General features: G+C 46.7%; 2 protein-coding genes across 3 annotated transcripts in view; both read left to right on the top strand.

Annotated features, from left to right (window-relative positions):
• The window catches only part of FAM114A2 (family with sequence similarity 114 member A2), a 45018-nt gene extending 38903 nt beyond the window's left edge, over window positions 1-6115 (top strand). For both annotated transcript variants that reach the window (XM_017540532.2, XM_017540533.2), the window contains exons 12-14: window positions 1018-1090; window positions 4282-4335; window positions 4776-6115. In XM_017540532.2, coding sequence (XP_017396021.1) covers window positions 1018-1090; window positions 4282-4335; window positions 4776-4910 — 262 coding nt within the window. In that variant the 3' untranslated portion in view covers window positions 4911-6115. The remainder of the gene's footprint in view (window positions 1-1017; window positions 1091-4281; window positions 4336-4775) is intronic.
• Window positions 6116-7644: 1529 nt separating this feature from the next.
• The window catches only part of LOC108312562 (mitotic spindle assembly checkpoint protein MAD1-like), a 14561-nt gene continuing 5011 nt past the window's right edge, over window positions 7645-17194 (top strand). The window contains exons 1-4 of the mRNA XM_017540529.2: window positions 7645-8039; window positions 8435-8597; window positions 12632-12772; window positions 15457-15636. Of these exons, the coding sequence (XP_017396018.1) occupies window positions 8448-8597; window positions 12632-12772; window positions 15457-15636 (471 nt within the window). The 5' untranslated portion in view covers window positions 7645-8039; window positions 8435-8447. The remainder of the gene's footprint in view (window positions 8040-8434; window positions 8598-12631; window positions 12773-15456; window positions 15637-17194) is intronic.

Below are 17194 nucleotides of genomic sequence, written 5' to 3'. Positions count from 1 at the left end.
GCTCAGCATATGATGTTTTTCTAACTAAGTCAAGATCTTTCACCTTTTCACTTCAAGGAAGCCCTTTATGGCTTCTCTTTGGCATATCTGAATTGCCAGCATCACTACTCTTGGGCTTTGGGGCTGCCTTAGCCCATTTAGTGTTACTGTAACAGAATATCTGAGGTTGTGTAATTTACAAAGAAAAGAGGTTTATTTGGCTTACAATTCTGGTGGCTGGAAGGTCCAACAGCATAGCACTGGCATCTGTTTGACTTCTGGTGAGAGCCATGTACTGCTCCACAACATGGTAAAGAAGCAGAAAGACGAGTGGGTGTGTGCAAAGAGGCCTGCTTGACAGACTGAACTTGCTTTATAAAAACATGCTCTCTAGGACCTAATTTATTCCCACCAGAGTGAGATCTCACTGACTACTGTCATATTGCATTAACCTGTTCATGAGGGCAGTGCCCCCATGATTCAAATACCTCCCACTTGGTTCTGCCTCCTAACACTGCCATATTGGGAATCAGATTTTAACATGAGTTTTGGAGGGGATATATCAGAACCATAGCAGGGGCCATTATTAAGTAAAATAAGGGTTACTTGAACATAAACACTATGATAACACAGTAGTCAGTCTAATAACATGATGGTTAATATTAACAGCTGACTAATGAGTGGGTACTGTGAATATGCTGGACAAAGGGATGATTTATGTCCAGGGTGGGATGTAGCAGGACAGTGAGTGATTTCATCATACTACTCAAAATGTTATGCAATTAAAAACTTATGAATTATTTATTTGTGGAATTTTTTATTTATTATTTTCAGATAATTGTTGACCATGGGTAACTGAAACTGCAGAAAGTGAACCATAAAGGGGGCTACTGTATTTACTCCCTTGAAAAGCTTTCTTCTTTCACATTTAGTACCAGGAGTGATTTGTTCTACTCTGAAAGTTGTTAAATATAGCTTATTTTTTTTAAAAAAAAGAAAAAAAAGAAAAACTTTTCTGACTTTTCCTTTCTTTCCTAGGATGACAGTTGTGTTGTGTAAAGAGTTGTCCTCTCTGTCTAAACAGTTTACCGCCTGCCTGACAACTGCTGGGGTAAGAATTCATGCGTCTTATTGGACTGTTTGTTTGGTTTCTTTAGCAGTTTAATTATCCTAAAATTTGTTCACTTTAAGTGTCCAGTTAAATAGTTTTAAGTTATTAGTATATTTACTCAGTTATGCAGCTATTTCCATATTCTAATTTTAAAACATTTTCATTAGACTTTCCCAAAACTCATACAATCCCCATTTCCTTTCCTTCCACACTTCCCCTGTCTTAAGCACCATGAGTCTGCTTTCTCTCTTTATAGGTTTGGCTGTTCTGCATCTTTCACATAAACAGGATTATACAATATGTGGTATTTGTGTTTGGTTTCACTCAACTTAGCATAGTGTTTTTGAGGCTTATCCACATTGTAGCATGTATTAATACTTCCTTTTTATTACCAAATAATAATCTGTCTTATAGATATATATCACATTTTATTTGTTCATTAGTTGATAGACGTGGATTATTTCTGCTTTTTGGCTATAATGAATAATGTTGCTGTGAACATGTATGTATGGTTTTGTTTGAATAGGTTTCCATTTCCTTGGGTCTGTAGAAAGGAGTGGAATTGCTGGGTCATATGGGTGATATGGGTCATTAAGGAATTACCAAACTGTTTTCCAGAGGGGCTGCACAATTTTACATTCTCACAGCGATGTGTGAGGGTTTCAGTTTCTCCATATCCTTGCTAATACTTGTTATTGCTTGTTTTTATTTGAGCCATCCTAGTGAGTATGAAATGGTATTTCATTGTGGTTTTGATTTACATTTCTCTAATGGCTAAAGATCTTGAATATCTTTTTTTTGAGATGGAGTTTCTCTTTTGTCACCCAGGCTGGAGTGCAATGGCACCATCTCGGTTCACTCCAAGCTCTACCTCCCAGGTTCAAGGGATTCTCCTGCCACCACCTCCTGAGTAGCTGGGATTACAGGCACCTGCCACCATGCCCAGCTAATTTTTGTATTTTTAGTAGAGATGGGGTTTCACCATGTTGGCCAAGCTGGTCTCAAACTCCTGATCTCAGGTGATCCACCCACCTTGGCCTCCCAAAGTGCTGGGATTACAGGTGTGAGCCACCACTCCCAGCCAGTGTTGAACACCTTTTTATGTGCTTGTTGGCTGTTTGTTTGGCTTCTCTGGAGAAATACCTGTTTCAGCACTTTGCTTATTTTAAAACTTGGGTTATTTGTGTTTTTATTATTACTTACAGGAGGCTTTTTAAAAAATATTTTTTCAATACAAGTTTCTTACCAGATTTTTGATGGGAATGTATTTTCTCCTTGTCCGTGAGTTATGATTTCACTTTTTTGATAGTGTCCTTTGCAGTGAAGTTTTACTCCTCTGTTTTCTTCTAAAAGTTTTGTTGTAGCTCATATTTTTATGTCTGTGATCCATTTTGAGTTAATTTTTATGTATGGTGTAAGGTAGGGGACCCTACTTCATGCTTTTGCATAGGGATATTCATATGTTCCACTATTATTTGTTGAAAATACTGTATTTTTCTCCATTAAATTGTCTTGGCTCCTTTGTTGAAAATCAGTTGGCTATAGATATATGGGTTCATTTCTAGACTCTCATTTTTAGACCATTAATCTGTATGTTTATCCTAATGTCCATTAATCTTTAGTCCATTAATTTGTTTATCTTTTAGTCCATTAATCTGTATGTTTATCCTAATGTATGACCATATTGATTATTGTAGTTTTGTAGTAGGTTGGGAATCAAGAAGTGTGAGTCCTCCAACTTTGTTCTTATTTTCACGATGTTTTGACTGCTTGAGGCCTTGTGCATTTCTATATGAATTTTAGGATCAGCTTGTCTATCTCTAATTCTAATTTTTGTTCTCTTCTGTTTATGAAGTTTTCAGTATTTTTTATGCTGTCTTCTGAGACTTATAATGGAAATATAGACCTTGATGAAATTAAAACTTCAGATTTTGACTCTGGTTTTAAAGAACAACTCTGTACTTAGACTATGGCAGTGCCCACAGTATGCAGTTGCCAGCCAGTGGGAGAGATGTAGTTAAAGCTAAAGGCTTTTTGGGATTTTAAAAGTTGGAATTGTAAAAAAATTTATGAAGATGTGTAAACTATGGGAGATGATTGAGAAACCAGTAATAATGAGTTAGGATAAAATCAAGGGCATTTTAAACAAGCAAATGAAAATCACTTTATAGTGAGTATATCAGTGTCAGTGTAGCAGCAAAATTACTGTGGGCTTTTAAATTTTATTTATTTATTTATTTATTTGTCCTAGTCATGAGCATTACATTTGTTTTAATTAAGACCATGGCCTAAGTTAATTTTTTAAAATTTGAGTTTAGATTATTCCTGTTAAGGATAATCTTTTAGTACAGCTTCACTTTTCCCTGTAGTATTTTCTTCAAAAGAGGAGCTGTGGCTGGGCATGGTGCCTCACACCTGTAATCCCAGCCATTTGGGAGGCCAAGGCAGGTGGATCACCTGAGGTTGGGAGTTCAAGACCAGCCTGACCAACATGGAGAAACCCCGTCTTTACTAAAAATACAAAATTAGTTGGGCTTGGTGGCTCATGCCTGTAATCCCTGCTACTTGAGAGGCTGAGGCAGGAGAATCACTTGAACCCGGGAGGCAGAGGTTGTGGTGAGCCGAGATCGCACCATTGCACTCCAGCCTGGGCAACAAGAGAGAAACTCTGTCTCAAAAAAAACAGAGGAGCTGGGTTTCCTGAAGTTAATCTTATGAAGCCAAATCTTTCTGTGTGTTCCATAAAGATACTTTAAGCCAGCTTATCAACTATAAGATACTGACACATACAAGTATTAAATTTACAGTATTTATTTCTATGAAATAAGACGTTTCTAAACAACCTGTGTTAAAGACCGTTGAGTTTTTTGAGCACACGTTCCATGTCTACATATTTTGTTTTAAAATGGTTCTAAAGTTTTGTGGTCAAATGAAGATACTTTTTAAAATCAATAAAAAAGGAATAAAGCAACACACTCTCAATATGGATGGCAGAGAAAGATACTAAGAAGGAAGTTTAAAATACTTACAATTTCACTTTCTAAAGATGACATTTTGCTCTCAGTCCAGACTTCTGTGCTTATATTTAATATTTATGTATAGGTGTGTGTGTGTGTTTTAAAGTGTGATCGTACTCCACTTACTATTATTTAACCTGCTTTACTCACTTCAAATTGTATTCTTTATTCCAGGTCAATGAAATGGCAGACGTCCTTAACCCATTAATCACTGCTGTATTTCTAGAGGTTAGCAGTAATTGTTTTTAAGTCTCTGACTCCAAAGGAATTATGTACTAATTAACTCTTCTGAAGCCTTTTGTTTTTGGCTTTTTAGTTTTTTTCACCATATTGGTAGTCTAGCCATATTGATGCAATATGATCAAAATAGTGTATATGTGATGTGTATTTCTTCCTTCTTAATTACAAAGCATACAGGCTGCAGGATAAAGTAGAGTGGAAGAAGCGGTAGATTGCCATTACAGTGATATGGTGCTCATATCATCTTAAGAGCTAGATTCTTTCCCTTATAATAGAGTTTACCAAAATGGCCAAGTCACTGTTCTTATTTGCCAGGCTATGAATTTAGTTAGATTACAAAAATCAATCTGTTCCCTTCTTGTCTTACAGTATATCTTCCCTTTTAAATAACTAATATTTTCTTTTTCTTGTTTTTTCAATCCTGGCAGGCATCAAACAGTGCCTCCTACATCCAGGATGCCTTTCAGCTACTCTTACCTGTGCTAGAGATCGCTCTCATTGAGAACAAGATTGAATCACACAGGAATGAGCTGCAGGGCCAGAAGCCTTTGTTAGAACATTGAAGAATGGAGAAGTTTTGACCTGGGACTTATGATGGCCAAGAAATGCCACCTTCTTCTGGTTACTCCTGCAGAAATGAAGGAGTGGGGTTATTTCAGTATATAAAAATTCAGGCAGGAGAGATGGCTTAAAGAAGAAAGTTGTTGCCTTCAGTGTTTGATTGAAGTGTTCAGGTCCTCACAGTATTCTTTCCAGTTGTTACAATTCATAAATTATTTGAAAGGAAACTTGTAGAAAGTCCAAGAATAATAGCTCTAGATAAAGATTAGTGGGACACTCAGGCAAAAATGTTGGTCTGTCTTTGACATATTGCAAAATGTTATCAGTTTTTTCATAGGTATAATTTCCAGCCCATGGATATAACTGGTTGATGAGCTAGAGAAAAATATTTAGTGTTCTAAAATTCATGGCATGTGTGGTTTATTAATGCCATGTACTTTCTCTTTTCTGGAATAAAATCTATGGCTTTAAGAAAACTGAGCATATGTAAACTCTGCGGTGATTACCCTTTATCACATGAATTCTTGGAAATAGAAAGTTGTATTTACTTTTTAAAATTGTTAGTAGATTTTGGCATTGAGGAGAAGCTGATAGACTATTATACTTGTAGCCACATGAATTAACTATAGCAAAGTGCCCTTTTTCTTCGAATCGTTCCCCCGCCCCAGGATGACACACTTCATGTCATAGCTAAACCCTATTCTACTGGATTCAAGGCCAGTAAGTGCAATTTAGAGAAGCAGTTTTATGTTTGCGGATATTCTGAGTCTCTTCCGGATGTGTTTCATATCTACCCTATGCAGGATAAATTCTTTAACAGTAAACTCCAAAGGAATGTTGAAACTATTTTAGCAATGAGTTTTTTTTTTTTGTTTGAGTACTGAAGTGGGCCATGGTCCTTTAGAAATGGTGTTCATGATAGGATTTAACATCTAAGGCACAATTAATTTTTTCCTCATTCTTTTTTGTTTTACTGTATTCTTTAGCATGTTTTTGAATATAACTTTTATCCTCCAGATTTAAGCCTTCTTTTATTTTCTTCAACAACTTAAGAGACTATTAAGCTGTCGTCTTTCTAAGAGCTATTTTGATATTCGCTCTTTTAAAAAAAGTTCTCCAACTTTGTGATTTTTAATGATTAAGGTAACTTGTTAGCTCTGCCCCTCATCTTCTAAAACCTTTGTAATAAAATGTATTAATCATGTTATTTGATCCTTTCATTTACTTTTGTAAACACAAACCCTAGTATCTTTCTCAGACCAAAAAATAGCAAAGCAAAGTCATAACGTAGATTATTGTAAAGACTATTTCTATGTAATCTCCTTCTTTGGGGCAGGAGTCAGTAAGCAAGGAAGATAAATAAATTTGGTTTAAAAAGGCATACTATCAGCACTACGATGTTACTCTGCCTATATTCTGTCTTAATATGATAAGAAAGTTTTTGAGTGTTTCCCTTTAAAGACAAATTTTACGCTTCCCAACTTGAATATTTCTGAAGTTTCAGAAAAACGGTTGCCTTCTGGTTACAAAGGCTGGTATCTCGAGTTCTGAATTGTTGCCTCGAGCTTGGTTGATGTGTCTGAACCTGTATCCCTTGAGGGCAAAGTTAAAAACTGGTCACTCTGCCTGTATATTCAGCCTCTTTTACAATGGGAGTTTGGCACCTTTAACTCCTTAACCTAGAAATGTATTTAAGGTTTCTATTTCAAGAAATGGGGTATAAATATGAAGGAGAAGAGTAGTAACTCTTTTTATACACTTATTCAGATTTCAACCCTGAATTTGGCAAATTTTAGATTAGGTCTCACATAAGGTAAACATGACTCTCTTTTTTTCTTGATAGAGTTAGGGACCACTAGTGAAATGATAAAAGGCCCAATTCTGAGTTTTGTCTACTCTTCATGTAAAATATGCTGAAAAAGNGGAGGACACGGGCTGGTGGGGGCTCTGTGCAGTGGGAGGACACGGGCTGGTGGGGGCTCTGTGCAGTGGGAGGACACGGGCTGGTGGGGGCTCTGCAGTGGGAGGACACAGGCTGGTGGGGGCTCTGTGTAGTGGGAGGATATAGGCTGGTGGGGGTTCTGTGCAGTGGGAGGTCACAGGCTGGTGGGGACTCTGCCATCAGCACAGGATGCTGGGTCTAGGGTCAGGGTCTGGGCAGGCAGCGCAGCCCCCACTACAGGCTTCTCCCTCCACTGAAAAGCCGCTGCCTGCCCAGTACCCAGGTCGGACCATGAACCCAGCCCTATCTCCCATACTTTCGACTTAGGTTCTGAACCCCAGGCTGTGGCACTTACAATGCAGGGTGGACATGACTTTCTGTAGGACAGGGCCCTTGATTCCAATGGAATTCTTGCAGAAGTGGATGACTCCATCCCTTCCCCCAAGGAAAATAAAACCCCACCAGTCAGTCTAGGCAGAGGCAGAGAGAGCTCTTTCACTGACAGTCCGTGGAAATCTCAGGATGTCTGCAGATATGTTTTGGGGGTGACATCTGTAGGCCACCTGAGATTGTCGTCCCGTGGTTGTGGGGGTGTTCTCTGGAAACAAGAAGACCCATAGAGATCCTCAAAATTCAGAAAGGGGGCCAGATGCAGTGGTTCACACCTGTAATCCCAGCACTTTGGGAGGCCGAGGTGGGTGAATCACGAGGTCAGGAGTTCGAGACCACCCTGACCAACATAGTGAGTGCTCCTGGTAGTTAATTTCAGGTGTCAACTGACTGGATTCAAGAACTCTAGAAACTTGGGAAAGCATTGGTTTTGTTTTTGGGTGTGCCCGTGAGGGTGTTTCCAGAGGAGATGAGCTTAGGAGTCTGAGTGGATCAGGTGGGGAAGATCCACCCTCAGTGTTGGGGGCATCATTCAAGAGCCTTCGGTCCTGGAGAGGACAGAGAAAAAGCAAATGTGTCCACCTGCCTGCTGGAGCTGGGATGCAGTTTTCCTCTCCTCTCCTTGACAGCAGCACTCCAGGCTTGCTGGCCTTTGGTCTCCAGGACTTGTCCCAGCAGTCCCTCGGACTGAGAATTACATCAGCTCCACTGGCTCTTCAGACTTGGACTGTGCCACACTGCCAGGCTCCTAGGGTTCTGGTTTGCAGACGGCCTGTTGTGGGACAGTCTCCCTAATTGTGTCAGTCAGTTTCCCTAATAAAGCCCCTCTCGTGTGTCTGTCTCTGTGTCCTGTTGGCTCTGTCTCTTTGGAGAATCTTCTTACAATGCTTTGAGGGGAACGTGCCACCTGAGTGCTGAGCACCGCCTCCTGGGCACCAGCTGTCCGTCTGTGCAGTTGACATTTAGTCGGTGGCTTGGTGGCAGGGGTCTGGTGGCATGCTTTCTTGCTTCCATTTTTTGTCTGGTAAGTTGGCAGCGCGGCTCCCAGTTGCCTCTGAAGAATGTGATTACAGACACTGGTGTATTATGGGCTCCAACATGCGTTAGGGGAGTGGGGCTACCCAGAGGGCCCCTGACTGCACAGCTGATGGCACGTGGCAAGGCTGTATCTGATCAGTCTTTGTCCGCCTCCAGAGGGAAAGCAACCATGGAAGACCTAGGGGAAAACACCACGGTTTTATCCACCCTGAGATCTTTGAACAACTTCATCTCTCAGTGTGTGGGGGGAGGATCTGGACTGGATATTCCCACCTCGGCCCCAGGTTCTCTGCAGATGCAGTACCAGCAGAGCATGCAGGTGAGTGGCATGTGCCTGGGTGGGAGTCTTCTCTGGGGAGACCCCTAGGCCCAGGCAGGACCTGCTGAAGTCTTTTGTAGTTGAGGTGGGTCAGTATTAGCTCAGCCTAGAGACCGGTTACTCGTCTTCCAGGTCTCACTGTGGGTACTCCTTATTTTGGGGCAGTAGCTGGAGGCCGTTTGGGGCCCTGAGCCATCATGGCTTAAAGGCCTGCCTTGTTAGCACGCTGAGTGGGCCTGGCGTTCAGCATTGTATTCACACAAGTGCACCCACAGACTCTGGTGACAGGATCGGAAAGCCAGTTCATTCGTCTGATTGAGGACAGAATCCAAACTGCCTGGGAGTGTGAGCACCAGGACTGTGTGGGAAAGCTGTGTTGAAAACACAGTGCCCGATTAGCTCAGAGAGAAAGCCACGGCAGTGAGCAGAAGGACTGGGTGTTTTGTGGTCTCAGACTGTGGAGGGCCATTTGCAGATTTTGGGGTGATTTTTATAGTTTTCTTCTATAAAATAATTGTATTTTACTTCATTACAAGTTCTTGGGATTGCTCACTGTAGACATAGCTGCAGAGGACTCAGGTATCCTGAAGGACTTCAGGTTCCAAAGAGTGATGAGCCCAGTCCCAGTTGGGAAGTGGTGGGGAATGGTGTCTCCAGCCTTGCCTGGCCCCTGTGGCTGCACGGGCTTCTATAGGCTTCTCTGCCTGGGCCTTCTTTTGTAGTCCCTGCTGCAGGCTCCAGAAGCATTCTGTAGTCCTGTCCCTGTTCGAGGAGGGTCTGGATTCCTGCTGCTTTCGGAGCCCAGTTGAGGCCCTGCTGCATTTGGTGAAACTGTGGTTTGTGTCTGTGCATTGATTTTGTTGCATAATTGAATTAACATGTGTTTTTTAGAATGTTAGCTTGCTCACTGCCCTTTTCTTGATGAGGACTGTTTTTTATTCTGAGATAAGGTCTTTTATATATATATATATAGATATTTTATTGTTAAAACGTTCTTTTATTAAATTATGGTAATAGATGGTAGTTATTTTTTATCACTGGCAAAATTAAGTTGCTAACTCTGAGCTGGGTGTAGTTGCTCACGCTTGTAATACCAGTACTTTGGGAGGCTGAGGTGGGTGGATTTCTTGAGGTCAGGAGTTCGAGACCAGCCTGGCCAACATGTTGAAACCCCATCTCTACTAAAAATACAAAAATTAGGTGGGTGTGGATGTCTGTAATCCCAGCTACTCTGGAGGCTGAGGCAGGGGAATTGCTTGAAGCTGGGAGGCAGAGGTTACAGTAAGCTGAGATCATGCCACTGCACTCCAGCCTGGGAAATAGAGAGCAAGACTCCCTCTTAAAAAAAAAAAAAAAAAAAAGATTGGAAAGCCTGGTCTGAAATGCTGTAATTTCATTGATGCAGATGTCTGGGACCTCTTGTCCTACCTGTCAAAGCTGTGGGATTCTAGAATCTCACTTGGACCTGGGAAGCCTCCAGAGCTCACATTGATAAGGACCTCCTCGGCGAGGGGATCAGTGGTGGAGTGCGGTAGTCAGAGCGAGGTGGTTAGCAGAGCGATGACCATAAGCCCAGCCTTGGTCCCTGGCCCCTGTCACATCCCATTCCTGGACTTCCGTCATGGTTCCTTCTCTCCTTCTGAGCCCCTGGAGTGGCAGGGAGGGCCTGGAGAACACAGCAGGCTGGGGGAATGTGTGCTGTCTGCTTTTTCACATATCTGTGTTTATTTAAATGTAAGGGCGAGCTTTCAGTTCCTGTCTCAGTTGTAGTCAGCTCCAGGCAGAGGTGGCACACGGATCAGGTGTGTCTGGGACTCCTGGTTTCTGCTGGTGGTGCCCCCTGCAGGCAGGGTGCCCGCCCTTCTGGAGAGGCTCAGAAATGAGACCAGGAAGGCTGCTGAGTTTGAAGGACAGTCTTGGGAACCCCCAAACAGCAGCAGTTGGGAATTGAAACATGGTAACATAGGTATAAAGAATGTGTGGGCCTGGGCCACCAGAGAACACAGGTGGGAGGACAGAGAAACTTCCCTTCCCTGTCCTGGGCTTTCCTGGCCTTGGCATGCTTGACATTTGGGCTGGGTGACTCTTTTTCCTCAGGACTTTCTTGTGCATTGTGGGCTGTTTAGCAACATCCCTGGCCTCTACCCGCTGATGCCAGCCAGCAGCATGCACATACGACCACCCCCTGTGACAATCAGAAGTGCCTCCACACAGTGCCAGATGTTACAGGGGCAAAACTGGCCCCTTTGGGAACGACCACTCTACTCTGGTGCTTCTCAAACTTTCATGTGCTTGTGAATGCCCTGAGAATGTGTTTAAAAAGAAGATTCTTTTTTTTATTTTGGAGACAGGGTCTCACGCTGTCATCCAGGCTAGAGTGGAGTGGTGCAATCTCGGCTTACTGCAGCCTCTGTCTCCTGGGTTCAGGTGATTCTCCCACCTCAGCCTCCTGAGTAGCTGAGATTACAGGTGTGCACCACCATGCCTGGCTAATTTTTGTAGTTTTGAGTACAGACAGGGTTTCACCATGTTGGCCAAGCTGGTCTCAAACTCCTGACCTCAAGTGATATACCCACCTTGTCCCCCCAGAATGCTGGGATTACAGGAGTGAGCCACCGTGCCCAGCCTAGATTTTTTTTTTTTTTTTTTTTTTTTTTTTTTTTTTGAGATGAAGTCTTACCCTCTCACCCAGGCTGGAGTACCGTGGTGTGATCTTGGCTCACTGCAGCCTCCACCTCCCGGGTTCAAGCGATTCTCCTGCTGCAGCCTCCCGGGTACCTGGGACTGCAGGTGTGTGCCACCATACCCAGCTAATTTTTGTATTTTTAGTAGAGATGGGGTTTCCCCATGTTGGCCATGCTGATCTTGAACTCCTGGCCTCAAGTGATCCACTAGCCTTGACCTCCCAAAGTGCTGGGATTATAAGCATGAGCCAGCACGCCCGACCTAAAGAGAAGATTGTGATTGAGTTGGTCTGGGGTGTAGCCTGAGACTCTGCATTTAAGTGCCGGGAGATGCTGTGCTGCTGCACTGCAATGCTCTGGGCCACATGAAGAGTCGGTGACTCTGCCTTTTCCTCCAGCTAAGCAGGTCGTACCCAAAGGCTGGCTCTGGAACTGTTTGGCAAGTCTCTGGGGCCCTTTGAGACTCAGCTCACCTGTAATCACTAGCGCTGTGTGGTGGGTCCACTTCTGAGAGGCCCCCAGATTCCAGGCTCCTGGTGTACACTCACCTTCTCTACTGTCTCTCGAGTGTTCAGTCAAATACTGACTAGGTATCGTTGCTGTGGGATTTTGCAGATATAATTAAGATCTCAGATCTATTGACCTTAAGGTAGAGATTTCCTGGGTGGGCTTGATCTACTCATGTGAGCCCTTGAAGCCTGAGTCCAGGTGTCTGAGGCAGAGCAGTCAGAGACATGGCAGGAGAGGGTTTAACGAGGGAGATTGGTTGTGGTTGACTTTGGAGACAGAGAGGGCCACATGACAAGGGATGTGGGTATCTTCTAGGAGTTGACAGCTGTATTGGGCTGGCAGCTGGCAGGGAAGGAGACCTCGTTCTCCATCCCTGTGAGCTTGTGAGAGGATCCTGAGCTCCACATGAGAACACGTCCTGGCTCACTGCCTTGATTTTTAGCCTGGGATCAGAGAATGCAGCCACCTATGTCTGAACTTGTGACCCACAGAGCTGTTGGCTGGTAAATAAATTAGAGAATGCAGCCACCTATGTCTGAACTTGTGACCCACAGAGCCATTGGCTGGTAAATAAATAGGTGGCATTCGAGGCCATTGAGTTCACTAATATGCTTTATGTCATCTCAAGAGATGTCTTCCTCCTCCCAGGCTTTTGCACCTTCCTGTCACCTGTCCCTCTCCCATTCCCCAGCCAGGGGCCCAGTGGCTGGACAACATCAAGACTGAGCCTGGGCCCTGCGGGAACGGGTGCTCAGGGAGTGTGTCTGTTGCATGGAGTCACTCACCTTGTTTGATACAGTCACTGAGGATTCTTTCGTTATTTGGGTGTGATCTGCGCAATTGGAGGAAAGAGCAGAGCAGATCCGTTCCAAGTCCCACCTCATCCAGATAGAGTGGGAGAAGATGCAGATGGAGCTGAGTCACAAGAGGGCTCGAGTGGAGCTGGAGAGAGTGGCCAGCACCAGTGCCAGGAACTACGAGGTGGGTTCAGGTGCGTTGAGGGTTGGCCCAGCCAGCCCCAGGAAGCAAGGGGACTGCACGGTAACTAGCAGGCTGTAAGAAATCAGATCCCAGCCCCTGGGAGAAAGGGGGCTATGCAGAGTACCTACCAGGCTGTAAGAAATCAGATCCCAGTCCTTGGGAGCAAGGGGGTTGTGCACCGTACCTGTCAGGCTATGAGAAATCCAGAACCCAGCCGGCTGGAAGCCTGACATGCCCTGTGCCACGGTTGCCAGGACATTCCTTCTGAGGCCACTCATGCTGGGGCCCAGGTATAAGTTATGCTTGATGTCCTAGAGAAGGGTGGCATGAAATGGGGGCAATTGCGAAGGGTGGCCCCTTGCTGTGTCTGTTCAGTGAGGCTGCGGCACTGGCACACAAACCTCCTGGTTTCTTCTTCCCTCTAGAAGAACTGGAAGGCAGGTCTGGCAGAAATGCCGAATGGTTTAGGAGTGACAGGCTTAGGAGCTCACGGGGTGGAATGGGGTCTTGGGTCCATGCTAGGCCTTTGGGTTGGAGGGCTGTAGCGAAGAGTGCCGGCCTCAGTGGCAGCTGGGTGTTGCTCCTGGCTTGCCCGGGGCAGTAGGGAAAGCTCCTTGTCCTTGGGGTGGGAATTAGGTTTCCACTGAATGTGCGGATCTCCTCAACTTTGATTAACAGCACTTTGCCAGGGTTTCAGTAAGTGCTGATCAGCTGTGGCTGCTACCAAAGCTCAGGCATAGCATTGGATGGAGAGTCTCCCTGGCCTCTGTGCCCTTTCTTGCTGGTGGATGTGTCTAGCCCCTCCCCCCGCCGACCTCATGCAGTTTATTCACGCACACTCCTAGGCCCTAGAAAAATAAGTAGCTCACGTCTTCTGGGGTGTGATGCTTTTTGGATTCCTTGTCCCTGGCCTGCGTATCCTGGCTGTGGTGTGTTGTGTGGGCTTAGTGAGCCCAAGACACTGCCGGGGTGGGTGCCGCTGCCTCTGGGGTGGCTCCCATGCTGCTTTGAGAGCTGTTTTCCCTGAGAGGTTGGGGCTTTTGCTCATGGCCTGGGTGGGTCCTAGGTGGGACAGTCCTGGTTGAATTGGTGGGATGGGGAGGGAGAGGACACAGGAATCTCCCTGACTATTGAAGTTCCCTGGTTAGGGGTGGAGAGGTGGCACCAGTTTAGTGGCACCATTAGTCTGGAGGCAGCGGGCTCATGGCACGGCTCTGGCTCTAGGGCAGGAGGATGGAGTGTGCAGCCGTTTGAGTTTCTCTGGGCCAAGAGTCCCCTAGGACAGGGCCCACCTGACTCTGTCCAGGATCTCCATCATGCGGCACAGCTTATGGCACCTTATGGATGCTCACAAATGTTTGATTGAGGGAGGGGTCACTGTAGGATCTCTGGAGCCCTTTCCTGGGAAAATCCAAGGATGCAGGTGACTGAGCTTACACCTGGGGCTCCCTGCTGAGCTCCAGCCACCTTCCAACAGGCCTTTCCTTCCTTGCCTATAGACACAGCTCCATGAGACCCCAAGAACAGTCGGAACCAGTAGTTTTCCAATTGTTTCTTGGAGTTCCACCTGGAAATACCTATTAGGGGGTGAAACCTAAGTGTCTGAAGTACAGGGACCTGCTGGCTGCCCTGTCTGCACTAGGATTGGCAGCACCAGGCCTGGCAGCACCAGGCCCAGTGCCACATCTGGCTTGTGACAGTGCTGAGCGGAGCCCTGCGACAACCCCAGCTGTCTTCTTGTTCTGCATCACAGAAGGGTCTCTTGGTTGTGGTGAGACAGCTCTTGCAGCTCACAAGGGCTGGAGTCCCTCCGAGGTGCGGGTCAGCCATCAGAAGGTGGCCACCCTCTGTCACACTTCTCCTAGGTTTTGGGCTGGAGTCCCCTGGACAAGGGTAGCACAAGCACGTACTCTGCCCTGGGCTTCATGAGTGCTTGGCGCTTCCTGAGGAAGGCAGGGCGAGAGGGCCTGGAGTGCCGGGCTCCACCAGGACTCACCGTCTTCACCTCCCGGGACTCCCGTGCCTGGCAGTGAACTCAGCAGGGCCTGCGGGTCATTAGAATCAGGAGATCTGAGCATGGTTCTTGGTTCTGTTCCATCCTAACCAGCAAGAGCCACGCGGCCTCCCCAAGGCCAGTCCTGCGGGGTGGCTCTGGAGGTTTGCGTGAGATGCCGTGCATATGTGGCAGAGTTGAGCCCAGTGTAAACTGCTTCTGTCTGCAGCCTCCTGTCCACGCCACCTGTCTCTGCCCCTGTCATCTGCTCGTTGGGGGAGTGCCAGCTCATTTTAGTGCCAGCCACAGTGTGCTTAGTCAGGACCTGCTGGTGCTGCAGAGCTCAGCTTCTCTACAAGATCCATTCTGAATTTCACATTTCCCATGCTCCCTTTCCCTGCAGAGGCAACTGCTGAGCAGATGGTGTGACGAGTGTGTGTGTGATCTGTGCCAAGTGCCCTTCCTGGGAGCCCTGACCTCTCACAGTGCTCACGTCATAGTGTCTCAGCGGGGGCGCCAATGCCTGAGCTGGGTCCCAGGTCCCGTCCTGGCTCTGCCGCTGACTTGGCTGGCGGGTCCTGCTTGGCTCTGTTCTGTGCCTCGGTGGCCTTTTGTGAGGGGGGGCGGTGAGCGCTCCCCGCTGACCCTCCCATGGGCGGCATGTGGCATCTTACTCTTGCTCTCTTGACAGCGCGAGGTTGACCGCAACCAGGAGCTCCTGACGCGCATCTGGCAGCTTCAGGAGCGTGAGGCCGGGGCGGAGGAGAAGATGCAGGAGCAGCTGGAGCGCAGCAGGCAGTGTCAGCAGAGCCTGGACGCTACCAACAAGAGGCTGCGTGAGAAAGAGGACAGCCTGGCCCAGGCCGGCGAGGTGAGTGGGGCCTCTGCTGGGCTGGGTCCGCCCTCCTGAAGCCGTGTTCCCGAGAGAGGGAATGCATGCTCTTGTTTGCCTCTGCAGCGCCACCTTTGTGTTTTTAGTTGTGTTTCCCACATGGGCAACTGTGTTGTTTGCATAGCTGTAATCAGTAGAAGTATTAATTTTCCATTCTGTAGTTTTCAGTTAAAAAGTTGAACATTTGGTCCAGGCATGGTGGCTCACGCCTGCAATCCCAGCACTCTGGGAGGCTGAGGCGGGTGGATCACCCGGTCAGGAGTTCAAGACCAGCCTGACCAACATGGTAAAACCCCATCTCTACAAAAAATACAAAAATTAGCCGGGCGTGATGGTGGACACCTGTAATCCCAGCTACTCGGGAGGCTGAGGCAGGAGAATTGCTTGAACCCAGGAGGTGGAGGTTGCAGTGAGCCAAGATCATGCCATTGCACTCCAGCCTGGGTGACAGAGCGAGATTCTCTCTCAAAAAAAAATGAGCACTTTTTTTCTTCTGTAATTATGAATTTTAACAGTTGATGAATCTGCTTTTTGTCGTTTGTGAATGTTCAGTGTGTTTGCGTTCACTTGTCATATCTATGTGGCAGGTAGCCCATCCTCTAGCCCTCGCTTCTGTTGACTTTGGACAGACCCCTAGGTTTGGGTTATAAGGTCCCCAGCGATGTCGGTCTCTGTGCCGGTTGCTCTTAGAGCCCTAGGTGAGGGCTCCAGTTTCCCTGCAGCCTTCCCTGTCGTGGATGGTGGTCTTTTCTGGAAATAGTTGTTTTTTCAGGAGGCTTAAATAGGCATGTCTGGATTTGCATTTCTTTGACTATCAGCAAGGTCTGCAGGCATCCGATGGCGTCGGAGAATTGCCTCTGAACTGGAGCCAGTGTGAACTACAGTCCATGTGAAGGTTGCGTTCGTTTTAGAAACAGCCCAGACGTGGGTGCTGATGGAAACTGGAATCTTCTGACCTCTCCTGTCCCTATTCTGTGGCGATCAAGATTGCTGGTGCCAAAAGGAAACATGAAAATCTGCTGGTGTGGGGGTGGAGGTGTGGGGTTCGGGTGGGGTGGGCGTGCAGCACCTCGTGCGCATTCTCCATCTGCAGCTCTTCTGGAGGGGTCCAGAAGCTGTGGTTGTTTTTCTGGGCAGGGCTAGGGAGGCGTGTTCAGGTTGTTCCCCCAGCTGCCTCTGGAGGGAATGTGGGCAGGAGAGGAGGCGTGATTGGCTCCTGAGAAGCGGCTCTTGCCTTGCCCATGCTCTGTGTTCCAGGCCCTGTGTGGTGGGCTGTGCCGGAGGCAGGTCGGGGATTCCATGGGGAAGGGTGAGTTGTGCCCAGCACTCCATGAGGGGCAGAGGAGCAGGAGACTGTAGGAGGTGCAGGGCGGTGCCCGGTGGGGTGGGGCACAGTGAGAGGAAGCTCGTCGCGTGCAGGTTCTGCTGCTGTGCCCTGTCGTGTCTAAGCCAAGGTGGCAGCTCCTCAGGAAAGCCTTCCCTGCTCACTAGGCCTTGGCCTCCTTCTCTGGTGACAGGGCCCTGACTGTCACCCTCC

The sequence above is a fragment of the Cebus imitator genome, unplaced genomic scaffold, assembly GCF_001604975.1.
Source record: "Cebus imitator isolate Cc_AM_T3 unplaced genomic scaffold, Cebus_imitator-1.0 Scaffold126, whole genome shotgun sequence".
Classification (NCBI taxonomy): domain Eukaryota; kingdom Metazoa; phylum Chordata; class Mammalia; order Primates; family Cebidae; genus Cebus; species Cebus imitator.
The sequence above is the reverse complement of the archived record's forward strand: the minus strand, read 5'-3'. Positions and strand labels throughout refer to the sequence as shown.